The sequence below is a fragment of the Podarcis cretensis genome, assembly GCF_951804945.1.
Source record: "Podarcis cretensis genome assembly, chromosome: 8".
NCBI classification, from domain to species: domain Eukaryota; kingdom Metazoa; phylum Chordata; class Lepidosauria; order Squamata; family Lacertidae; genus Podarcis; species Podarcis cretensis.
In genome coordinates, this window is record NC_137177.1 from 35,451,925 (window position 1) to 35,478,330 (window position 26,406).

The window sequence follows — 26,406 nt, forward strand, 5'->3', positions numbered from 1 at the left end:
CCAAATGCTTCATTGCACTTAGAGGCTAACTTCCCTTCTGTTGAATTACAGATTTGGCATAGGACATTTAATTATTGGCTCTGCCTAAATTTAAACCCCACTGGTCTACTACCACTAGTATCATAAGATTGTCATGAGAGTGCTTGGACTAAAATTGTCAACCAAAAGCTTTACTTTTCTGGTTTATCAGCAGTTATTAACACTGGGCTTCAGTAAAGCAGTAAAGCAAATAGTTTAATTAGACAGCGCCTATATGATATCGAGTGACAGAATAATCTGGCCACAAGAAGCAAATTTTGTCCATGGTATGATTATTTTTCACCTAGTCATTTTGACACTTTGGCACCCTACCTCAGGTTAAGTACTTAATTCGTTCCGGAGGTCCGTACTTAACCTGAAACTGTTCTTAACCTGAAGCACCACTTTAACCAATGGGGCCTCCTGCTGCCGCCGTGCCACCAGAGCATGATTTCTGTTCTCATCCTGAAGCAAAGTTCTTAACCCGAGGTACTATTTCTGGGTTAGCGGAGTCTGTAACCTGAAGTGTATGTAACCCGAGGTACAACTGTATTTGCAAAATTTAACAATTCCAAAATACAGAATGCTTTCACAAGATTGAATATACTGCCTTCAGCTGTACTTGAGGGTCAATTTCAAAAAAATTCACTGGAAACACGGTGATGTCCCTGTGGAGATAGCAGAATCGAGTCAGTGGCTCATGTGCTTCTGGCTTGCACTCTTTATAAAGATTTGAGGAGTGAGGTTATCACCCCTCTATTATTGTCCATGCCGGGTTGCTCAACCATTGCTACTGTGTCCTTTCTTCTAGCAGATCAAGATGATCAGATGACAGCAAAAACTGCAAGGTTTTTAGTGGGGGCAATGAGAATAAGATCTATTATTTGCTTATTGATGTAAACACCCAAAACATATTTTCTATAGTTAAGCTTTTACCTCTATCTTCAGTACATTTTATTTTATTGCTATGGCTAGTGGCTGATGCAAATAAAGATTCTTCTGATTCTGCACTGTAAGAAGGAGTCATTTCTTTTGCCTGCCTAGAATCTTGGGGCATTCAGCTTCATTAGATGGCCCTGAAAACTACTCTTATGGTGTGGGGGACTTCTCCCTATCCAACTTCTCCACACTACGCCTTCCATCTCCTCAGCCAGCCTTGGACACAGCTCTGCCTCCAGGCCAGTAGCCCTGCCAGGCTGGGGAAGGAATATCCTCAGATCAGATTATGACATGACCAAAGAGTGTGCTTTTGCCTGTTGGCTATTGCTCAGCTCACCTGTCTAGTCACCTGAAGGCAGGATAAAATGGACACAGTAAGGGAGAAATGTCCCTGCTACCCTGAGCTCTTGGAGAAAAGGTGGGATATAAATGTAAAAGTGGTTGACTGACTGAATAAAGGACCTGTGGGATAACTGACATATAAGAGCATAAGGCAAGCCCTGCTGGATCAGTGAGAGGGGACTCACCCTGTCCAGTACCCTGTCCCAGCAGTGGCCAACTAGGTGCTTCTGAAAGCCTGCAAACAGGACCTGAGTGCAATAGCAGCCCCCTCAACAGGTAGAGGTTGTGCATGGCCATCAGGACTAGTAGCCATTGAGAGTCTCATCCTTCCTGGACTGATCTCATTGCTTTTATCTTGTAGTCATCCCCCCACAGCCATTCTTTTTACAGTGGCATAGCCTCCCTCTACCTATTGTCAGGTGAACTATCCTTTGCAGTTTTGGAAGCAAAAGCATTTTTGTGTTCCAGGGTGTCTGTACCATCCTCTACACTGAACTCACATTATGCTGGGGAATTTGACTGATAACCTGGCAGGACTGTAAGACTCTCCAGGTCTGGGTCTTTTTTCAGAAGTCTCCTGCCAATGTGATGGCCTTGAATGGCCCCAATTAACCTGTGCTATTAGACCATTTAAGGCCATGGGTGTCTCCCTTAGGGAGCTTTTCATGCCATCTCCCTCCACAAACCCCATCATGTCTTCCTGTTGGGTGCTTCCCTCTCATCCTCCTTTCTTCCTAATAAGCTTCAAGTTTGGAGAAGCCTCAAGGAAAAGGGGACCCCCACCAAGCCACCCCAGTCTGTGGCCCACTTTCTGCTGTTCTGTTGTTATATAATACAGTCTCCCCTGATGTTTTATGGATTCTGGCTAGGATGCCCCACATTCACCCCCAACCCCTTTGCAGGTCCAGTTCTTTCCCAAGGGTGCTAGAGGACATCCTTCCAACTGGGAAAGGGAATTGGGAGTTGACACTTTCCCCCCAGCCATCAATCTCCTTCCTTCCTTCCTTCCTTCCTTCCTTCCTTCCTTCCTTCCTCACCTCCCTGCCTCTGACTCCCTCCAGTCAAGCGAGACACACGCAGCGGAACCTCTTCCAGCGGGGAAGGTTTAAATAAATGATCTTTCTCTCCCTCCCTCATTTTAAAAAATTGGTGTGTGTAGACGTGGTGACCTGCGAGATCCGTTTCCCCTTCAAACAGTGTCGCTCTCCCATTAAGGTTAATGAGGGAGGGGAGAAGGAGGAGGAGGAAGAGGAGGAGGGACTGAAGACCCCCCCCCCCGCTTCCCGCCTGGTAGGATCTCGGAGCACAAATCGCCCAGCCCGGGGAGGGCGGTGTGCTTTGGGCCGGGGACGCTGGCAGGCGAGTCCGGATTCGCCCGTGCCTGTCGTTAGGGCAGGGGGAGCGTCGGGGGCGCCTCCATCCTTTCTCTCGCTGCCTCCCCTGGATGGAGCTGCCTGGCTGATGGTGGAGGAGGCGGCCCACTGGCGGCACGTTTGCACTTTGCAGGGACCCAGCGGCTCCTCCAGCCACCGCCGCCGCCGCCACCAGCAGCACCATCAGGAGCGGGAACAGGAGCTGCTCGGCCGCGTCTCTCTGGCTTCTCCTCCGCGGAGCCGAGCTGCCTCACGCCGCCTCCCAGAAACTTTCTCCGGGCCCAGGAAGAGAGATCAGCCCGGCCTCGGGAGCCCCAAGTCGGCGCTGCCCTTCTGCTGCCGCCGAGAGAAGCCAGCCATGGACCGGGAAGCGGCGGCAGCGGCGGCGGCGCGGAGCTGTCCGTGGTGCTGAAATGTCCGCGCCGGGTCCGGGAGCCTGGCGGGGCTCCTCGGCGTCCCTCTGATCGGAGGCGGCCGCCAAGAGGAGCCGAAGGGGCACCCTCTTTCTCTCTCTCTCGCTCTTTGCCTGCCTCCCTCCCTCCCCATGTTGGATCGGGACCTCTGGGGCTGAAACAGCCATTCCCATGTGGATGCAGGATGGACCCGCTCTGGAGGATGGATCAACTGCTTCTCTACATCAATGCAGCCCTCCTGGTTTATTTCAGCTGTGCCGGCTTCTGTCTGGCGGATGCAGGTAAGCGGGGAAGCAGTTCCTTGGTGGGGTATTAAGAATGGGTACTGGTAGTAGGCACTCTTCCCTCCACACACCCCTCCTCCGTTCTCTGGGTTTGTGTGCTCCATTCCTTAAGGGTGTCATTCGCTTCTTGGAAAAGAAATCCTCCTCAACTTCCCAGACCTGTTGTATTCTCATGCAACGTTTGAACATCCCTTCATAAATGGCTTCACCATCCAATGACAGAAGAGTTGAGGAGGATCAACAAAGGAAAGGGGGGATGTGTGCTTAACATGTGGAACTCATTGTTACATGATTAAGGAAAGGTGAAGAAAGCACCTCTGAGAGTTCTGTTAAGATATTTGCTTTAAAGAGAGGGATCAGTGCAGGGCAGTGTAGTTTTTACTGGCTGTTAGTCACGCTCAGAGTCTCAAGGAGCCCCTACTTGTTGCAGTAAGATGGAATCATAGACTTGACCTCCAGCCTCCTATTCCTTTTGTCCAACTGTGCTTGAGAAAAAGGAGCCAGTAGGTAGCCGAAGTGACCTCCCTTTCTTATAATTCAAATGATTTGTGATGATCATATGGAACCAGCTCATGCGGCACCAGGCATGCGGCTTGTTACTCTTAGAATTTGATTCCTGAACTACATGGGCCTTGTTCTGTCCCATGTTTGGTTCTTCAGAGCCTTAGTTTGTGAGTCTTCTTATTTATGGGGGCAGGGGGAGAGACCTATGCAGGACTAGGGAGGGTCCTGAAATGTGTGGAGAGACAAGATGGAGAATTCCACATAATAGCTGCTTCTATTCAAAATTGCCCTCCTGTAAAGCATCCTTGATAGGTTAGTGTCCAGATACCATAGTAGACAAGGTAATATGGGGATCAGCCAAATCTGGCCACCAAAAACCACCAGCTGGATCCTCAACCCACAGATAGAAGAGCTATGCGTATGGAATATTGGCTGTGAAGATTGAACTTGTGAGAGAACCCATCTCAGAGTTGCTCTTCCCTAAGGCTAAGTTACTTTCTAGGAGAGAGGAGCAGACCATTAAACAAGCACAGTTTAATAGGTCTTGTGAAAAGAACAGGTATTTGACTTGTAATTTCATAGCTTGCCTCTGGCTTTAAGAAATTCTCCAATGGGAGAACATCAGGGCCTCGGAAGGGTGCTCAGCAGCAGCCTCACTAACAGATGCATAGACTGAGAAATGTTGTTGGAAAGACCTGAGCTGTCCTGTGGATGCTGATAGCTCATGTGATGATGCGTTGTAGACCACAAGGTCAAGTTTTCTGCTAACTCCATTATTTCTGGAGGACTACAAATTGTGACATCTCAGAAAAGGGAGCTTGTCAAATAACAGACCAAGAAAATTTCCAGCTTTGAAAATTTGGGGCTCTTGTTACTTTGTTTAGTGGATGTGTTTCTGTTACTCTTCTCCAGGTAAAAAATCTCTCCGTGGCTAACATTTTTGAAAAATGAAACAAAAACACAGTACTGTAACAACAATACTTAGCAGCAGCAACTAGGAACCAGATTAAAATGGTTTAAAGTGCTATATTTTTTAAATGGTCTTTCTCCAAATGCCATCCAGTTCAGTGCTTGGCGAGTCCTCCTGGAGAGAGTACATCCCAGAGCCAGGGACCCAAAGGTGACAAGAAGGCCCTCTCAGGCTGACCATGTACCTTGCCCCTGTAGGTGCAGAAACCTGAAGGAGATCCTTGAAGAAGATCTCAGTGCAAGTTTGTAAGGGATAGGGTGGCCTTTGAGGTAACCTGACCCCAAGTTCCATAGGACCATATTGGTTAAAATCAGCACCTTGTACTGAGCCTAGAAATGGCTTGCCTTATTATAGGCAGTTTTGTGTGTGCAGGCACACACACACTGACATTTGTATCCCACCTTTTTTCCATAATGAATCCAAGGAAGAGACGTTTCCCAGGCAGTCGTGCATTCAAGCGCTGACCAGCCCTAGACCTGCTTAGCTTCAGCAAGGTGGGAGCCTCCTGTGCCTTTATATGTGACCCCGGGACCAGAGGAATGGTCAGGTAGTGTGAAGGTTTGAGAAGACACTGTAGAGCAGGGATGGTCACTTGGTAGCCCACAATACAGATCTGGTCCCTGAGCCACAGTGGCCCTACTAAATTTTTGCCAAGGTTTGCTCCCAGCTTTGTTGATAAGGAAAATGAAACCTTGGAAAAGTTGTAAACAACAGTGATATTCCACAAGTTAATGCTCCATCTCTCATTTTGGCTGTGTACGTTCTGCTAAGGCAGGTGCTGTATTACTGCAGAGCCTCTCCTGCTCTCTGCTGCCAGAGTTGTTATGGAATCTGACCTCAATGAATGGATCTGTTTGTGGGGTAAAACACCATCCCAATCTCTGGTGTCAGAGCCCAGCAAGGCAAGCAGCTTGCATTGTCCATGGCAGGCAGAGGTCAAGTCCAAAAGTGGCACCTGAGACTCTGAAGAACCAGGGGCAGGTGAGCAAAGCTGATGGTTGACTTCCAGAGCAGCTGTGGCACTTGAAAAAGAATTCAGGGGTGGCAGTATGGAAGGGGGAAAGTATATTTCTAGGTGGGTGAGATACCATATGTTAATGACAGGATTTCAGAAATGCAGTATAAGCTCCTTATTGGGGGAGTGCCTGCCCCCCGTCGCCACCCCCATATTGCCTATGCTCCAGAGTAGGCAGACCAATCTCAGAGGCACAGAGGCAGATGATGCAGCTCCAGACAAGCACATAGCCTTTGGTTTCCGCAAGGCCCCAGAGCCTTTGCGGCTTCTTTAGTTACCAGGCCTGTCAGAGCCTACTGGAGCTACTGACAGTCACTGACATCACTTTCTCATTTTTCCTCCTTTTTCTATGCATTGGGCACACAGAAGCAAAGTAAAGCCCTGGCTGAGGCTTCAGACACCCACCAGCTGCATTTCTCCAGGATGCCATCTGGGCCATTCTGTCTCAGGGCCCAGATGCATTCTGGGGGAAAGAAGACGGTGAGTGGCTGCAGCCTTGGCCAGCAGTGAGCCTTCTGCAATCAAAGAAACATAGAGGGCCCACTGCTTCATTTACTTTACCTGGCAGCAGCCCCTGCCTATGAATGTTCTTGCAACAGAGCCCCTGTTGGTGTCTTGGGCCACCTGATTGCTTGGGGCTGATCAGCTGCAGTCTTCCTTCCTGCCACTATACAGGTAGTGCTCAGCCATTCCCTCTCCTTGCAAGCTGTCCTGGTGGTGCAGATAAGAGAGATCTGCTGTCAGAGTCCCTTGCACTGGGACGTTAAAACTGAACTGCTGTCAGGATACAGAAGTTCCCTGTCTTGGCATAGAGCACATCAGTGTCTCTGCCCAGGAGCACCCTTGTTACCTGGTACTTTAGGCAGGGCTGCAAGCTGGCCCATGGTGTGTGCTCTTCCTTTTATCCTGCAATGACCCTAAAGCTTGGAAGGTATTGTCATGGCTGGGTGATCTTTGGTGGATGAAAGCATCTAACTCAGGGGATCATGGATATCTGGATCAATTGGATTCTGTGAGCCGATACAGCAATGAACAGGCACAGGAATAATAGAATCATAGAACTGTAAAGTTGGAAGGGGCTGTGAGGGTCATCTAGTTCCCTGCAATGCAAGAATCTTTTTGCCCAAGGTGGGGCCTGAACCTGCAGATTAAGAGTCTCCTGCTCTACATAGAAAGCTGCCTGCCCTACTGAGCTAAACTCATTGGTCCATCTAGCTCAGTGTAGTCTACACTGACTGGCAGGGGCTCTCCAGAGTTTCTGGCAGGGGTCATTCTTAGACCTACCTGAAGATGCCAGGGATTAAACCTTGGACCTTCTTCACACAACGGAGGTGCTCTGCCAGTGAGCTGTGGACCTCTCCCCCACCCCCCAGCATGCCCACACAGCAAACTTGAGAGCAGTGTGACTAGGGTCTCCCAAGCATTACAACACAGTATTTCCATAAGGATCACTGGCAAAGAGTTCTTAGCCCCTTCCTGATTTGGAGGATGGGGATGGGGAAGGAATTCATGACATTCAAGTCAGTTTCAAAACTCCTGAAATTGGAAGTGCATTAAATAAGGTGCAGGTCTGTTTGCATCCCATGCCCATCACACCACAATGGAATCCAAAATTTTAACAGAAGAGTTTTGGGTCCTGGAATCTAAACAAATCACGTTCTCTAGCAAGTTTCTAGTCATCATAGATTCACTGAAAATATATTTTGCAATCAGAATAGTGAAGTTGTGTCATATAATTTTGCATAATATAGTATGCAAATGAACCATACTTCTATAACCACAAGTTAGAATTAGGGGGTGTTGGCACAAATTGGGGTGAGTTGGATGTCTCTGCTAACTGATTTTATGTCTGTGAGGATGTAACACATGGAGAGCTTCATGCAACTAGAACTTGCTTGAAGAAGTTGCCTCAGATACAGTCTCCATTCTGCATGTGACTGTTTCAGTTCCACAGTGAGGCCTATGAATGCAATTCCCCAAATATTCTGACTCAAGTTTAGTTCCTAAACAGACAGGTCACATGATCATTACACATTTTTTCCTGTGCTACCCTTCTCCCCAATTCTAGACAGGTGGCATCTGGTTCTTTAATCAGTATTAGGAAAAGCACTCTGCACATGCTTCCTCTTCTCTTATGTTGCTTCACACATTCCAGGTTCCGAAGCTAAACAGGGTCTCAAGCAGAATAAGTCCGGTTCTGATAAATGCTGCCCAGTGACCAGCAATTTCCTACCCAAAAGTCCAACCCAAAGGATTTTTCCTGTTCATGCAAAAATGCATTTTGCTCATGTTCTAACTGCAAAGAAATGGCAGCCTCAAAGCAATGCAGATGGCAAGCATGTCTCATGCTGCTGGATGCCGCCCCTAGTTTAATGGGGTGACATGCTCTCTCCAGGCAGAGCACATCCCCCCCACCCCCGGCAATGCCCATCTGCTTTGCTTCTTGCTGCCCATGCTGAAGTAGACGTAACAGACACACGGTTGTCCTTGACTGCTTCTGTTGTGAAGGAGCAAGGGACTCCGGAAGTCACTTTGTCTGGGAGGCACTGCTGGAGATTTATGAAGGTGTCCTTAAAATGGTGACTGTGGGTAAGATGTGGCACACACACCCTCTCCCAAAAGTCCTTTGTAATTCTAATAGCCACCCATTTCTCCTTTTTCATACCAACGCCATGGCCTCCTCCTCCTCCTCCTCTCACCTTATCCTTAGTTCACCTCAGATTCAAGCAGCTGAGATTGAATAAAGGAATGGGATGAAATAAAGGACTCAGTTTTTAGCTGATTTCCTCTTCTCCTCTGTGCCCTCCTGGACACACATACAAACCCTCCACAAACATTTTACTGTGTACATTATGAACTCATCCAAATGGCATTCTCTCCCCCGCCTGCCCCCTGCTTCCCAATTAACATGTAGCACAAGCCAGCAGGAACTTATCCCACATCAGCACCATTCATAGTGTGCAAAATCCATCCCTTCAGGATGGCTGCTCTCCTTCTGCCTAACCATAGGGCCACCTCCATGTGCCATTCAAAAATCCTGCTACCTAAGAGGGATAGGAATGTGGCTCTGTGCAGACACCCTTCTTCCAGCATGTCACCCTCATTCACCATTTTTTTAATAAAGCAGATAGGAACAAACCTTTCATAATGAAAGTTACCTCTGCCCATGTACCTCTCCCTCAGCACTGGGCAGCTACAGGGTAACCCTGCTCTCTTAGAATTCAGGAGCAAGATTTCAGTCCAAAGCACATGCCAAGGACTGAACCCCAGAACCTTTCTGTTTCTCAAAATTAAGCACTGCCCCCAACCTCCGATAACACTTGCACCCCACTATGCTGAGGGCAACCCGTTAGCCATCTGTTGTAGCCTGCCAGCCAGCCAGGTGCTTGACAATCCCCTTCTTTCTGCAGTTCCAGGACAGACAGCAAAACAGGAAGCTTATGGAGCTCCCAGTGGGCATTTAGCTGGGTGGGTGACACTGTGCAGCTCTACGATGGCATGCAAAGCCCAACGGCAGGGCTGAGAGTGTGTTCTATGAGTCTGTGGGGAGAGGGAAAGAACAAGGTGCAAAATTTGATATTGTGTTCAGAAACCAGCAAGCAGGTTCTTAGTCCTTACTGTTGTGAAGATGAGCCAGAAGTGACACGGGCAAAATCTTTTTAAATCCCAAGAGTTGGAAGAAGCTGAGTTCAATGGTCAGGGGTGTGGCTTTGGTGCTGTACGTGTAGATCCATGTCCCTTTCTTTCATTTCCATAATTTATACAGAACCCAGCTTTACTTTACAAATGTGTGTTAACTTGGGACAGAAATCCCAATGTTTTGAGGATGCCCATGTTTCCTCCTTCACAGAGGGCAGTCCTCTAATTTGAAAGTGCCCTCTGCATTTTGGGTGTGGGTGTCCAGTTTGGTCCAGTTTGGTCCAAGTCCATTTTATATATAAAGAAGCATAAGGGCAGGGGCCTTGAAGGAGAGAGAGCAGGGGAGGCCGTGAAGCTGTCTGCCAACAGTACTGACAGCAAACTGAACTGGACACAGACTTTCCCACTTGCATTTCTATCTAAATTGCAGATTATTATTTTCTTAATGTGCATATATTAACATATGCCCATTTTATGCAAATCTGTGTCCTTCTTCTGACAATTTATCTCCACTTCCTTGGTGATGTGTAAGTGGCCACCTTAAAGTGTTTTATTTCAAATCTTCCTTCCCAGCAGTTAATCAAGCCCAGGGATCATTGCCCAGGTTTCAGACATTGGTTGCTGACGGCAACAGTTACAGCCAACACAGTGCAAACCTGTTGTTGGCTTGAGTGATTTGTGCAAACACGGAAGGATGCAAATGGTCTTCATACGGATGGTCTACGATTTAGTTTCCCTGTGGTGACTTTAGCAATCTGGGTGCACAACGTGATCGCCTTCTTCCTCACTCCCCGAGGTGTTCATAACCCATCTTTTGGCAAATGGCACACGGCTAATTTGCACCACTTTATTGGCCCTATCCATAAGCTAAGATCAAAGAACAGAAGAGCAGGATTCATTTAACAAGGGGTGTGCAGATGCCAGAAGGGAATGAAAAAGTTAATTTGGCAGCTGGCTCCGTAGGGAAAAGACTCATCCTGCCAGAGAACTTGCAGGTTTTGACTGGAGCAGAAGCCTCATTGGAAAAGTCCTTCTCCCCACCTCCCCTAATTTCTATTGTCTGCTCAAGGCAATGGCCAAGATAATATTTAAGTCATTTTTACAGCTTGGAAATGTGATTTAGCTCTGTAATAACACCAGGCCTGAGGCCTCTGTGGTGAGCCCTGGCTTGGTCCCTTAAGCCGCTGTGGAAGTGCTGCCCATTACTCAGATGCTGATGAAAGAGGGAACTGAACTGTGCACAATCTTTAAAGGCTCTAGAGTAGTGGTGTAGCAAATGGGCCCTAGGGCAGGTAAAGTGAAATGGACTTATCCTTACAGCACAAAACATGTGCTTCCACCGGAGGTGATTAGCAGCAAGGCTTTCAGACCGTTATATTTTCACATGTGCCCACATCAGAGGCATTTTTGATTATGGTGCTATCCACAATTGTTATGGTCACAGAGATGTCACATTTGAACGGCAGTCAAGGGGAGGGGTGTCCTGCATTTGGGCTGTGAGTCTTTATTAAAGCTGAGTTTTAATGGAAATGTTTGGTCCCATTTTACCAAATCTCCAGTCTAAATCTCCAGATCTATTTGACTGTCATTGTTGAGGTTTGAAGACTTGCCCAAGGAAAGTTCAGCTGGCTAGAGACACTGAGATGGGGAGCCATGGAGGGGCTGAATTTGCGGGAGGTAGTTGGTACTCAGTTCAGATCTTACCTCAGCCATGGACTCACTAGCCACTCTCAGTTAGCCTCCTTCCCCCAATTTGTTGTTGTTTAGTCGTTTAGTTGTGTCCGACTCTTCGTGACCCCATGGACCAGAGCATGCCAGGCACTCCTGTCTTCCACTGCCTCCTGCAGCTTGGTCAAACTCATGCTGGTAGCTTCGAGAACACTATCCAACCATCTCGTCCTCTGTCGTCCCCTCCTCCTTGTGCCCTCCATCTTTCCCAACATCAGGGTCTTTTCCAGGGAGTCTTCTCTTCTCATGAGGTGGCCAAAGTATTGGAGCCTCAGCTTCACGATCTGTCCTTCCAGGGCTGATTTCCTTCAGAATGGATAGGTTTGATTTTCTTGCAGTCCATGGGACTCTCAAGAGTCTCCTCCAGCACCATAATTCAAAAGCACCAATTCTTTGGCGATCAGCCTTCTTTATGGTCCAGCTCTTACTTCCATACATCACTTCTGGGAAATCCATGGCTTTAACTATATGGACATTTGTTGGCAAGGTGATGTCTCTGCTTTTAAGGATGCTGTCTAGGTTTGTCATTGCTTTTCTCCCAAGAAGCAGGTGTCTTTTAATTTCCCCAATACTTTCCCCCAATACCTCATCCTAGATTATAAGAGTTGGGACTAAGGCCATTCCCTCCCTCCAGTGTCCCAGAGGTGAAGACAGGGACATTTTTTTTGAGGGCTTGTAACATCCTCACACCCGTTATCGCTTCCTGCCCCTTCGTTTCACATTCCTGACAAGATGGGCCCTGGATCTTTTTCTAAGCGCCCCAAATGTTTCTGGTGGACTATTGAGTGGGGAGGGGAATTGAACTGAGGAAACATTTGGGTTACCCAGTCGGATTGAATTTGGGGAAATAAATGAATTTTAGATGTTTTAATCTAGAGATGATTTGAAGGGTAACAGATATGGATAATTGAAGGGGAATTGAATTGATTTGAAATGGGATCTGTTGGGACCTTAACTGGGATAAATGAAATGAAGAAGAGCTGGTTTTTAGTGATTTGGGGCAAATTAACTGAGGGATTTATCTGGGAAGTTAGTTGCCTTATCTCAGTATCATTCCAGGGTAACTACACTTATGTACACTTCCTTTGCAGTAAGTCCCTCTGGACTGAGCAGGCTTGCTCCACCTTCAAAGGCAAAATAAAGACAATTGAATGAGGACATTAGTGTGGGAATGTTCAGGGTGGCAGGAGAGGATATATTGCTTATTAATATCCTTCCTAACTTGAGCTAGCAAGTTCCTTTACTTAGCGGAATGCATTCCCCTTTACACAGCAGAAAACTAGTTACAAACTCATGTGAGTTTCTTAAGACAATACACAATTCAATCTGGCCTTTAGCCATGGCCCCTTGAATGTTGCAAGACTATAGCTCCCAACAGTGCCAGCCAGCATGGCCAATGGCCAGGGATAATGGGAGTTGTAGTCTGAAAACATCTGGAGGGTGGTTTTGCTTGTGGAGACAGAAGAAAAAGAAGGCAATTTCTGCCTTTCCCAACCTGGTGCCCTCCAGATGTTTTGGACTACAACTCCAATCAGCTCCAGTCAGCTCTGGTAGCTGAGGCTGATGGAGGTCGGGGGGTCTAAAACATCTGGAGGACACCACATTGCCCAAAACTATTTTATTTAGTTATTCAGAGAGCCAGTGTGGTGTAGTGGTTAAGAGCGGTGGACTTGTAATCTGGGGAACCGGGTTCGCTTCCCCGCTCCTCCACATGCAGCTGCTGGGTGACCTTGGGCTAGTCACACTTCTCTGAAGTCTCTCAGCCCCACTCACCTCACAGAGTGTTTGTTGTGGGGGAGAAAGGGAAAGGAGAATGTTAGCCGCTTTGAGACTCCTTAAAGGGAGTGAAAGGCGGGATATCAAATCCAAACTCTTCTTCTTCTTCTTCTTACTCACTCTGAGATGAACCTGCTTAAGACTGGAGCAAATAGAAACAGGACAAGATTCATTAGCAGTGATTTCTCTTGTTCAGGAACAGGGATGATTGATTTTTAGTTCCTGGGCCAGAAAGTAGACATTCTAGTAAGAGAATCTATTTTATAAGTGCCATTTCAGACAAATTAGCAATTTTTTGCCAAATACTTTGTTAGAAGCTACTCCCCTGAGGGTGATGGACTGATTCCTTTAATTAGAGCTGAACATGCAAGCTGATGCAAAGCTTGTTAATGTGGGTGGAAAGCGGGCCTCTGAGCCAGCAGGCAACAGCCTCCCAACCAAAACAGAAGGACGTCAACAGTGAGTGGTGGGTGCAGAGTCCAAGAGTGGCACCCTGCTGGAAAAATGGCCCTTTGCAAAGTGACATGGGTAAACTGACAGATTGCTGCCCCGAGGACCTTGCAATCTGGAAATGTGACAGTGGAGGAGGCAATGAAGGAAGGCAAGCAAAGTCTGGGGGAAGCAGCAGCAACCGGGAGCTAGCGGAGTTACATGCAGAGGAAGGAGCTTTGTGCATACTGGGGAGGAGAGTTTAAAAGGAGGCATTTATTTTTTAAAAAAAGATATTTATTAAAATTTTCCAATTTAATACAAAAAGAAAAACAACAGACAAAAAAGCAAAAATACACAGTTAAAACAAAACAAAACAAATATAATTCCCATTTCTTATTTCCATTACTTTATATCCCGCACCTCCTCTCACCTCCCCCTTTTGTATTCCAATTCAAATTCTTAATTCAGCAAATCCTTATTATAACTTAATATAACTTATTTTAGCTTGTTGTTCAACCTTTACATTACAGCTGGTAACCATTTAATTTCTGTCCAACATCATTCTAACATTCGTTAATTTTGCAGTATTTCTGTAAATAGTCTTTAAATTTCCTCCAATCCTCTTCCGCCGACTCTTTTCCCTGGTCTCGGATTCTGCCGGTCATTTCTGCCAATCCCATGTAATCGATCATCTTCATCTGCCATTCCTCCAGAGTGGGTAAATCTTGTGTCTTCCAATATTTTGCGATAAGAATTCTTGCTGCAGTTGTCGCGTACATAAAGAAAGTTCTGTCCTTCTTTGGTAAAAGGAGGCATTTAAACGGCGTCTGTTCTGGGAAGAGCCGGCAGGATCACCAAAGGGAGCAGGGCATGGCTGGGTGCCTTAGAGGGGGAGAGGGGGGAGGTGGCAACACTGTGCCACAAATTGCCCTAAGCCAGGCAGTGGGGAAGGCAGACACTCTCATCAGGGTGCCTACCTATTTCTTCCTGCTCAGTGTGTGTGTGTGTGTGTGTGTGTGTGTGTGTAAACTGATATAGCATAAGGTGCTATCAGTCTCCAGCATGCACACTCGCTCTCCCCCTCTCTCAGAAATAGGGATGCATGAAAGCTGGTTTCTCTCGGGTTCTCATTTTTCTACCCTTTCACTTCAAGTCTCTGTATTTCCATATCAGTTTGCATTTTTTAAAAAAAATAAAATAAACAACCCTCATGAAAATCAACCAGCATTTTTTAGTGCCCATTTCCTCTGATATACACATTTTCCTATGCAATTTTGCATAATATACACAATTTTGCAAAGTGATTTCCTCTGAGAGAATCCATTTTTGAATCTTATTTTCTCTTACATTTTGAATGCACACTCTGTGCTGCTATATGCATTTTTGTCCACTTTGCTCAGCTGGAGAACGGCACCACAACATTTGGAGAAGTGCAAATTTCGAAGGGTGGCTGCATTTCAGTTTGCATATTGTTTGGGAAAGTGTGGATTAGGGTAGGTTCACCTTTAAATGTGAACTGCATCAAATTCCTCCACCAAACCTAGGGCTCAGAAGTAAAAGACAAGGCTGCTTCTACAATGCCCTACTCCCCCCCCCCCCCACGAACTCTGGAGCCTTTAAAATCTCTGTGCTTGGTGCTTTCCTCTTTTAGAAATCAACTTCTTGGGAAAGGGGTGGAGTGCGTTCTAAACCCCCCACCACCTTGGCTGCTGGCTCCAGCTACACCCACCCATGGCTTGCTGGAGGCCTAAGATTATGGTGCCCCTGGCCCCATTTGCTGCTCAGTGGTTTTCAGAGCAGTTTCCTCTGTCCTTTCGAGAACAAAAGGCCAGGCTGCCAGGGGGGCTTTGTCCTCTCAAAGTGGCAGGGGGACAAGGTGGTTCAGCATCCATCCCCATCCATCATTCCTTCCCACGGTCTCTGCATGACTCCAGGTCCAAATAAATGGCAGAGGTGGACCCAGGATTTTTGTGTGTACCTTTGTCACTAAGGCACTCTGGAGAGTGCTTTCAGTCCTTGCTAAAAAACCCATAAAGTTGGCACGCTATTATTCTCCATGTGGGAGCCCCACAGAGAGGAGTGCAAAAAAGAATTCTCTGAATAGCAAAGTGCACAAGGAAGGCGGGAAACCCTTTTATATCCACACCTCCACTTCCAAGAAGAAAACAAGGACCCCCACAGCCCTGAGAGGAGGAAAGAGAATGAGAGCAAGAGAGGGGTGGTCAGGTTCCAGCTCTTGAGCGAGTGAGCAAGTGAATAGAGATCAGAAAACTTAGCAACAGAACTGCAGGTCATGTTCTTACGCCTCTCATTTCTGCAGAAAAGGTCACAGCACAGGGAACAGAAAGCTGCCACGATGGCATCTTGACATTTAGAGCTTCCTGACAGGTTCCACTAAGCGATGCCTGGAAGTAGACAAAGGCAGCCCAGCCCAGTCCACTTAGCTATAGCTTCAAATGGCTGGAGGGACATCCAGGCCAGGGGCCCAGCCTAGAGGTGGTGGCACTTTGGCACAGGAGCTTGGTCTTTGCAGCCAAACTGGTGAAGAATCATCCCCACCTCGGTGTGGAATTGCCACCTGTTTCTTTGATAGCTCCAGAACTGGGCATCTCGCCATGTCTATGGAACATCTGTAAGCAGGCTCGTCGTTCAGATTGGGAAGTGGTAACTAGCAGGGCAGCAGGGCACCTCTGATTTGAGGTTCCTTTGGCTAATCTGTATTAAGCCATTGAAAAGTCCTCCCTGAATTTCCCCAGTTGGTAAGTGTGTGAGCTGATGCAGGATCCCTGGGTTCAAATCTCATCTTAAACTTCGGTGCCCTTATCTAAGGCCCTGTTTCCTCAAGTTCCCCCAGATCTGGACACTCTTCACCCTCACAGGTCTCTTGCAAGGATGACTACATATGGGAAGCACTTTGAACCCACAGCAAATGGTGTGTGTGTGTGTTCAAAATAAATGTAAGCTTTTAGGGTGCTTCCTATGGCTGCCTAGAACCATGAATGAATGCATAGTATGCCTGTTCATTTGCAGAAAAAAATGGAAAACAAAAGGCAGGAATCTGGAGACTGCAGGCTTTGAAACCTCCAAATCTCTTGGGTGGGAGGGCTTTTGACTTCTCTCTTGGACTGCGTGGGTGCTAGTGTGTGTTCGCATGAGTGTTGTGTGTTTGTATGAATAGAGTGTGTGGGAAGGTGAAGTGCAAATGGGCGCAACGCAAGTTCCACAATGAGTGCGCCACCATCCGTGACTCTCACTTGCTGCTAAAACGCTTTTAGTATCCCTTGACCTTTCTGGAAAGGCTCTGCAGTCTTTTAGCTTTTTACAATGTCGGGGGTGCACCCTGCAGAACGGGAACAAAGTGACCTACAAACTCCTCACTGCCTGGCCTTGATACAAATTCCGCTGTGCTCCCTTGCTGCTTTTACCGTAAGTGCAGCTTAGGAAGCCCCAGAGCTCAAAGGCTCTCAACTGCAGCCAGGAAGGTTGCTGCTTTTTGGCCCTTCAGAGCGGCCAGCGGGGATGGGAGCTGAGCTCCAGTGCTGGTTGCCCTTGGGAGAGCTCAGCTGCAACAGCAGGATGCAGCTGCAGTCATGCCGAGACTGCAAGACTGTGCCCGCTTGACCTGGGAGGAGTAAGCCCCGCTGAACTCATTGGGACTTACTCAGAGTAGGCATGTGCAGGATTGTGCTGTGAATCCCTTTTGTCTGCTTTTTGCATGCCAAAGGAGCAGCTGCTAAATTGGCACCCATCCATCTAGTGGCTGTTCAGAGAAGACTTAAGTTCTAATCCATGATTATTTATTTTTAAAAGTAATGCTTTAAAAGTAAAGCTTAAGGCAGTGATGAGACAGCTGTAGCAGAAATGGACATGCGCATCTTATAACTAGATATGTGCTTTCTTTTTTCTTTTTCTAAGAACCTTGTATTCCTCCCGAATCCCAAAGAGTAGCTATGATCAAAAACAGTGACAGGCTCTAGGTAAGCGAATGGGCCACTTGCTAATTTCTTGCTGGTCTCCTCACACCTGCTGGGAATCTTGCAGACCCTGTTAAGTAACAGGCTCCAAATTTACTGGCTTGCTTTTCACTTGGGATTGGGCTTTCCAATGGCAACTAAATATCTTGCTCCAGTATACGGTAATTTTGGAATTAGAGCAATGCAGTTAGTGAGAGAGAGGGGAAGAAGATACCTTCTTACTTGCTTCCCTTTGCCCACCCCCTCATGTGAGATTTCTCAAGAGAGTTTTCCTGTCTCCAGGCGAATTCACTTGTCTCTCTACATCTCAGCACCCACCCATATCTCATCCTTATGCATATTGTGAATCCCTTGTGCCTCCTTGCCCGTGTGACATTCTTATCCAGCTACTGCTGTCCCACACTTTCTCTTCACTAAATCCAGAGATCCCCTTTGCTTTGAAAATTCATATAGGAGAGCTGCATCAATTGCATATAGGGAATCTCTGGATATATGGAGGGGAAAGTTTGGGACAGTAACAGTTAGAGGGGAGCACCACATAGACGAAATCCACAGTAAGATGAGGTATGGAAAGCCCATAGTCTTACCTATTTCTTAGGACCATTGTGAGGCTAAATGTACACAAAACAGCCTTTGCCTGCATTCCCTCCTTTCCCTAGGGCATATTCTAATGTGTTAAACTAGTGTGTTTTTCCTAGCGCCTATCTGGTTAGGGGCTTATCTGTGCTGCATATGTAGATCCATGCACACACATGGCAGAGTCTTCATTACCATTATTCCTGCATAATTCTTCTTTTCATTCAAAGCATGCTGCCTACATTCTCCCAATCTTTTAAGGGTTGTTGTAAGACTGGGAGGGGTCTGTGCAGGAGAAGGCTAATGGATCCAGAGGTCTTGCTGGAGTGTCTCTTAACAGTCCTGGGCAAAGTTGCCAGATGCATTATTTATTAGGGAGACTACAGGTGATGTGTTTCCATGGGAGTTAATTGTTCAGTGATTGCTTCTTGATACAGATCCACTGCTACTGGCCAGAAGCATTGCAATGCATGGCCTCTGAATACAGTACTAAGGTTCCATTTAGCTGTAAGGGCTACTAGCTATCCAGACATGTTGCCTCCACAAATTTAACTTCTGCATTTATCCAAACCACCCCAGTATGAGCAACCATCAGCTCTTCTTCAGGTGGGAGTGAGTGCCTAATAATAATACTGCCCTTCAGCAAAGGAACACAGGGTGGTTTATAACATAAAAACACAAAAATGCTCAACATAGTAACAAAAAAAAGCAATAACCCCCCCGCAGTTTAAAAAGCCATAGATTGTTGTTATTATTTATTATGTTTTTTCTGTCAGTCAATTCCATTAGCTAATCATGTGTGGTGTGAATAAGTCCTTCCAGCTTCCTTCTCTCTTGCTAAGCATCTTCTCCATTCATGTGATGTGAATCTCCCTCTCCTTGCAGACAGCCCCTCCGCTCCAGTCAATGTCACAGTCAAGCTCCTGAAAGCCAACTCAGCTGTTGTGACCTGGGACGTCCTGGAAGAAGAGGTGGTCATAGGATTTGCCATCTCCCAGCAGGTAGGTGGCAAAGTCCCTTCCCGTAAAACTGGACTTTTTGCAAGATCAGAATGGAGGTTCAATAAACAGCCAGTGTTGTCTAACCTATCAGCAACTTTGTGCAGTTGAATCAGTAAAGAGGTTGTCTGGAAGCAACCTCAGATTCAGAATTGTTTCTTTGCATCTAGTCATCAGATCTTAAAATAAGAATTTAACAATGGAATCTACGTATCCTTATGAAAGTAGCACTAGTTGACAAAAAAATAAAATAAATAATATTCTGACTATCCCTGGCAAATCACAGCATTTGCTTTCAGTTCCTATTTTTAACAGATGTAAAAATAAAAGATATACACAAACCTAAATAAATTTATATGAAACCTGAACAAACTGTTACAGTAATTAAGAGGCTGATGCAACTCACTGCCTAAAGAATTTCCTTGTCAATCAAATTTCAGAAAGATGCAATGACTCTCTCTTCCCTCCTTCCATTCAGACATTCCCCTGTCATCAGAATTTAAAGGTCTTCTGACACCTTGTCCTGTGAGCAAAAACAAGTTATTTCAAAGCAGCAAGCAAATGATTGGGACCAGTGGCATAGGAAGGGGTGTGCGGTGGGGCGGTTCGCTCTGGGTGCCACAAATGAGGGAGCTGACAAACTGGAGAAAATAAGTATTTTTAAAATAAACTTATTGTAGCACCTCTCCGAGAGGTTGGCAGGGCTCCCCGGGTCCCAGATGCCTTGGGACCTTTGTCCAGCCCACAAACCAGCCGGCCAATTGGCTGTGGCTGGGGGCAGGGCAAAGGCAAGGAAAGGGCTGGTGCTGCCAAGGCCAGCTTCCTTAGCCTCCTGCCGGCAGCAGTTGGGTTTTTTGGGCCACTGCCGCGGCCTCCGCAGGCTGCTGCTTCATGTTTCAACCACCCTGATAAGAGGAGAGGAGAGTGATTAAAAGCAGTCACTAAACTGTGTCTCAGTGAGCTCTTGCAAAAACATGGGAACCAAAAGCAGCTGGGAGGCAGGTCCCTGAACCAGTGGCCTTAGCACCTGCCAACAGCGGTTGGGCTCTGGGGCGCGTGGGCACTGCAAACGACCTCCTGGGCCGCTAAGCCAAAGCTGTTTATGCTCACAATGTTTAGTAAATGAACCAGAAAATAACACTTGCGACTCTAAGTATCTTAATTTTCTTTCTTTTAATAATTTGAATGTGTGTGTGGTGGTGGGGGGGTTGATAAGGAATTTTCCGCACTGGGTGCCACCTGGCCTTGCTATGCCTCTGATTGGGACAGGCTCTGGTTTAAACCATGGGACCTCCTGCTGCCATTTCTCATTTGGCCCTTTGGAATATGTGGGTGTTTTGCTTTCTCCCCCTGCAGAAGAAGGATGTCAGGATGCTGCGCTTCATCCAGGAGGTGAACACCACCACCCGCTCGTGCTCCCTCTGGGACCTGGAAGAGGACACCGAGTACATTGTGCACGTCCAGTCCATCAGCATCCAAGGCCAGAGTCCAGCCAGCGAACCAGTCCACTTCAAGACCCCCCGGGAAGCGGAGAAACTAGCTTCCAAAAACAAAGGCAAGTCAGGAGGAGGCTGTGGGCCCCGGGAGGTGGGAGACAAGGGACACTGTTTGCAGGAGGGCAGCAAAGTGGAGCTGCAAGAAGTGGCAAAGGGACCCCACTGAGCCACTGCTGTCAGCTGGGATGGAGTACCAGAAGAAGGTAAGAGCCAGCAGGAGATAATTCTCATTTTGCGCACCCTGCCTCTTCCAGGGGGAGGGTGTCCACTGCTGTGGCCCCTTCCTCCAGGGCCCTCTAGCTGGTCAGATGAACATCCTTCTTTCAGCACAGCTGGGAAGTGGAAGCAAGCAGCTGGAAGGCCTAAACTGGGGCTGTGCAACATTTGCTGCTGCTGCCAACACCTCTGCCCAAGAGGGAATGCATCAGCCCTGCCTTGCGACCTGCCAGGCGCACGATACAGCCCTTGGGTTACTGGGCCTTTTCAAGCACCTGCCCAGCTGGAAGAAAAGGCGAATCTTCTGTGTGTGTATTGGGGGGTGGGCTCTGCATTGTGCGGATTTGTGCAAAAGGGCTAGGGAGGTATACACCCACATCAGGCACCACAGCAGCCTTTCCAGGTTTGCAAAAATCAGTTTAGTGGCTGGGAAAACAGCAGGGAGGAACAGAATAGTGGGGGGGCAGGGGTGGGGGGGGGGACAACAACGACTGACCTAGCACCCAGCAAGGCAGAAGGGGGTAGAAGTTGCTCATCACTCAAGTGTGAGAAAACCTTGAACATTCTGAAATCCTCTGGGTTGTACCAAAATGAGGTTTACTCAGTGCAGACCCAGTAAAATGAAAGGATATGACTGACGTAGGGCCAGTAAGGGGTCTACTCTGAGTTAGGACAGGATGACCACTTACACATCACTAAAAAAGAGGACACAGGTCTGCTTTTGTTTGTTTATACACATGTAGAAATAATAACTATGAATTAAATAGAAGCACAGCATATCTTCTCATAGCTGGGGAGACCTTGACCAGGTCCCTTGTGAGGGAGGGGCTGAGGGTGCCATGGTTTGTTTCTCCAAGCTGAGAGGTGTCTATCTAAAAAGCCTCTGCAATGCCACAGGATGCTGCTGCCTGGGGCTGATGGAAGGTGTGGTCCAAAATGCCTGGACACCACCAGGTTGGCAAAGGCTGCTATCAGAGACTCTGAGGTACATTGGGGGAAGCCACATGGTCCTCTCACCTAGGGATACCTTGCATACTTGAAAGCCGTGCTTCACAAGTCAACTCTTTGCCCAATTCTTTGCTTAGGGTAACAAAAATCTGTGAGGGTAAGTTTGGAATGGAGCTAAGGTCCGCCTGCCATCTCTCTCTCTCTCTCTCTCTCTTCCCCCATCCTGTGCAGATGAGGTGACGATGAAGGAGATGGGAGAGAAAAACCAGCAGCTGCGAGCCGGGGAGATCCTCATCATTGTCGTGGTCTTGTTCATGTGGGCAGGTCAGTAGGAGTCCCTTAAATGCATGCAAAATAAATGCATGTATTGGGGGTTTTTGGACAGAGAATTTTGTGCACACAAAAAGACCATGAAGACACATGCGCAGGTGGTCATAACTGGGCAGTTGTTTTCACAATATCCCCGCCTGTGTGAGTTGGATGCTTTAAAAAGTACAAGAGGAGAGGCTGCTGCCCCAATTATGTTTCCAAACCGAACACAGATCAACCAGCAGAGGAAAGAGGGCAGAGGGAGGAATGAATGTGGAAGAATATGCAGTTATTTGGGTTGCATGTGCTTGGGTTTGACTATAATCAAGTATGGAGATTATTAGAATTTTACCAACTTTAGCCCAGCTTGCACACATGTATGGTTGTTATCTTTCTAGATTTTGTTTTGTTTCCAATGTGCTCTTATCCAGCTTGTTTCCTGGGGTGGATCTAAACACAGGGGGGAAAACGCTATAAAAAAAGTCAGAAGTTAGATTGTTAAAACAAAAGTGTCAGAGCTGCCCAAGGTCCCAGCTCACAAAGGACCAAAGCCAGGTCGTCATTATATACAAAAGTCTTTATTGAAGTTCAGTTTCCATTCCAAAGCCGTAGCGCGCAGCTCTACATCTTAAACCTTAGACCGCCGAAGTTCCGTCTGAATCTCCTCCCCCCTGACACCAGTTTAAGATTCTCGCCCTGCTCTACCTCTTCCTCTGCTCTCTTCTCCTCTGGGTCCTCCTGTCCGCTGGGGCATTCCCCTTTCTGGACTCTTCTGACGCTGAGTCCCCTGACTCCTCCCCCTGTCTCCGGCGGGCTTTAGGACCCGGCTCCCAATCCTTGTTCTCTGCTGCCCCGCGCGCCTGTACTTTTGAACTTGGCTCTCGCGCCAACCCAGTGACCTTCCTCCTGACCGTTGCACTGCTTCTGTCACTGCTTCCCTCTTCCGGGATGCTAGCCGGACCTGACCTCCCCTCCGTTGCCTGACTCTCCGATGGAGGCGTGGTCAGCCCTGACTCCTCTTCTCTCCCTGCTGGGGGAGACGCTACCCCCGATACCTGGGACTCTTCCCCCCCACTATGCTCAGGTGGGGAAGCTGGTCCTGATCTCCAACTGCTGCTCTGGGAGTCCCCGCTGGTCCCTTGCTTCTGGAGTGTCCCCCTTGGGACCCCCCTTGCCCTGGCCACCGGCGCCCCCTTCTGTGAATCTTCCGATTCACTGGAGAGGCTCATGGAATCTCTCGGGCCACTGTCATCTTCTCCTACGCTGCCCTCAGATTCTTCCCCTTCGCTCTCCATCTCCCCTCTTCCCTTTGCTTCTGCTCCTGAGCCCCTGACAAAAAGAAAAAAATATCTATGGAAAATTGCGTTTTAAAATTTCCTGCTCTCTGTCGCCATCTGGTGCACATTCAAATAGCTATTTCTTTAGCTGAGAAACAGCTGAGTCCCTAGGGATGGGACTTGTTAGGAACTGAAATAACTTCAAAATAGCCACTCGCCTCCCTGGATAGTCCCCAGTGCCACAAGACTCTTTTGCCTTTATTTGTCCCATCAGAGGCTTGTAAATTGCCAGCCAGTCAAGATTTCTCACTATGTGCCTTCTCTGAAATTCTGAAGAAGTCTAAACAGACAAATCAAGTGTAAATTGTCACCCTGTGCCTGCCTTGCAATCCGCTCCTGTTTCTCTGTGTTATTAGTATTTTTTACTAGAGTGCCTGTTTAACTACCCCCTGTTAAAATGACAGAATTGTTAAAACAATAAATGGCCTGAAGCATTATTTGAGCATAAACCAGCAGAATGGCAGTAAGCCCCAATCCTCTTAAAATCTACTACCAGGAATCGAGGGGCAGGGCAGGCGTGGAGAGACAAAAAGAAAACTTTCCTGTAAGCAAAACTGCTCCCTCTGTGATAGAATCATAGAACTGTAGGTGTTGATGTGTGACCAGTTTATGAGGAAACAAGGATCCACACCGTACATTCACAGCACATCTAACACACATTTAAAACACAGAACATCCCACAAAGAACCATGGGAATTTGATAAGGAGGGAATCACAGGTCTGCAAGGGGGAACCACACTTCCCAGGTTTGAGGAAAGCGATGTGCTTTAAATGTGTGTTGAATCTAAGGTCTGCTTTTGGAATTAAGGTTAACCTGCAATACTGGGCTTTTCTTTTTAGACTTCTTAAGAGATGTCATAAGGAAAGACTACAGATGGAAGAGTTAGAGGGGCAACTCCCCACCATCCCATAATGGTTCCTGCTCTGTCAAAATAAATAAAAGTGTGCTAGTTTATAGTCTCCATAAATATTCAAGCCCCTTCTGCTATAATTCTGCAAGTTTGCCAGCGGGTTGTTGCCAGTGTGAGTCATTTGTAAAAACAGAAGGCTTGGACGTGCGTTGAACTCATATCCTCACATTTTTACGCCCTATAAACCCAGATGTGTGGTGTAGGTGAGGAAGCCTGTACTTTCTGCACATGCCCAGAGACTCCTGTTCTTTATTGTTTCTCTTCTTCCATCTATATCGACTGCTCTGTATATTTAGGTGTATTTGCACATATTGACATATAATTCCCCGAGCCAATGCAGAGTAGTGTCTAAGGCTGTTTCCCATACAGTCACTGTTTACTGGTGGGATTCAGTCACATCAGGCTGCACAATTAAAACTGATCTGGAGCTCTTGTGAAACAATACCTCTCCTCCACCTGGAAAGATTGGACGGGATAAGGAACATGATAGGAAATGCACTGGAAAGAGGAGGATAACAAGGTGGATTATCATTCAATAGCTGCCGCCGCCTAATCTCTCTGCACACAAGCCAGGCTGAATGCTCATTAAGCAGGTTGCATGGAACCGACTTAAGGGGGTGAGCGATAAGCCCCCAGTTTAAATACTGCCTTGGCCATGAACAAATTCGGTAGCCTCAGGCATCTCTCTCTCTCAACATCAGCCCACCTTCCATCTGCAGAATGGGCATAAATATAAGCAGTGCTTTTCTCCAGGGGATACTCAAAGGTACCGGCACTTTTCCCCATTGTTGTTAAAACGCGTGACACATACTGTAACAACTTCGTGGTGAGTACCAGCACCTATTTTTCTAGGGAAAAAGCACTGAATACCAGGCTGTTTTACCTCCTTAGCCAAAAATAAATAAATGTTCCCTGAGCAAAACAGCTTACAAAGATCAATCATAAAAAGTCCTATTATTATTATTATTATTATTATTATTATTATTATTATTATTTACATTTCTATCCCACCTTTCCTTCTAAGGAGCTCAAGGTGGTGGTGTCCATGGTTCTCCTTCTCCTCAATTAATTCCCACAACAACTTTGTGAGGTAGGTTAGGCCAAGAGGTGGTGACCAGCCTAAGGTCCCTAGTGAGCTTCATGGCTGAGTGGGGATTTGAACCCTGGCCAATCTCCAAGCAGCAAGAGACTCCAGGGGTGCCTGCACTTACCCAGGGTGCAATAAGGTCATTGGAGACTGCAGTGTCTTTAGGATATATGGTTTTATTTACATATATATACAACCTGAGTACAGTGGTACTTCAGGTTACATACGCTTCAGGTTACATATGCTTCAGGTTACAGACTCCGCTAACCCAGAAATATTACCTCAGGTTAAGAACTTTGCTTCAGGATGAGAACAGAAATCGTGCTCCGGCGGCGCGGGAGCAGCAGGAGGCCCCATTAGCTAAAGTGGTGCTTCAGGTTAAGAACAGTTTCAGGTTAAGTACAGACCTCCGGAACAAATTAAGTACTTAACCTGCGGTACCACTGTCAAAACAAAATAAAAAAATTCCTTCCAGTAGCACCTTAAAGACCAACTAAGTTAGTTCTTGGTATGAGCTTTCGTGTGCATTCCTGTAAGACCTATTGCAGTCGTTAAGAGTCGTCAACAGGCTCATCACAGCTATCTGCCAATCACCCAATCCCACCACCCTTCTGAGTAATACCCCTCCCCACCTTCTCACTATATAGAAGGGTCTGGTGACTTCTGTTTCAGTGTATCTGAAGAAGTGTACAGCTTCTGGGTCATGTGGCCAGCATGACTAAGCTGCTTCTGGCGAACCAGAGCAGTGCACGGAAACGCCGTTTACCTTCCCGCTGGAGTGGTACCTATTTATCTACTTGCACCTTGACGTGCTTTCAAACTGCTAGGTTGGCAGGAGCAGGGACCGAGCAACGGGAGCTCACCCCATCACAGGGATTCGAACCACCGACCTTCTGATCGGCAAGTCCTAGGCTCTGTGGTTTAACCCACAGCGCCACCTGCGTCCCTCTGTGGGTGATCTTGTGTATGAGAGACTAAAATCTCTAAGAGGAAACCTGTCAGACCAGTTTGTTTGTCAAGATGATGGCCTGGGCTGCTCAGCCAAGTGCCCATCATCTGTATCTCAACAATGAGCTCTGTTGCCATGGAGACAAGTGGGGGGCTTTCCCCTCCCTCACTGG

At 47.2% G+C, this 26,406-nt stretch overlaps 1 protein-coding gene and 1 long non-coding RNA gene across 2 annotated transcripts in view; one reads left to right on the forward strand and one right to left on the reverse strand.

Annotated features, from left to right (window-relative positions):
* The first annotated feature begins 3,171 nt into the window (after nt 1-3,171).
* The window catches only part of FNDC5 (fibronectin type III domain containing 5), a 30,396-nt gene continuing 7,161 nt past the window's right edge, over nt 3,172-26,406 (forward strand). Inside the window, exons 1-4 of the mRNA XM_079988040.1 lie at nt 3,172-3,366; nt 18,869-18,984; nt 20,338-20,536; nt 21,873-21,965. Of these exons, the coding sequence (XP_079844166.1) occupies nt 3,270-3,366; nt 18,869-18,984; nt 20,338-20,536; nt 21,873-21,965 (505 nt within the window). The 5' untranslated portion in view covers nt 3,172-3,269. The remainder of the gene's footprint in view (nt 3,367-18,868; nt 18,985-20,337; nt 20,537-21,872; nt 21,966-26,406) is intronic.
* LOC307222635 lies at nt 18,630-19,657 on the reverse strand. The gene is made up of 2 exons (XR_013841823.1): nt 19,388-19,657; nt 18,630-18,942 (listed from the first exon to the last, which is right to left on the reverse strand). It is a non-coding gene; the product is annotated as an uncharacterized lncRNA (long non-coding RNA).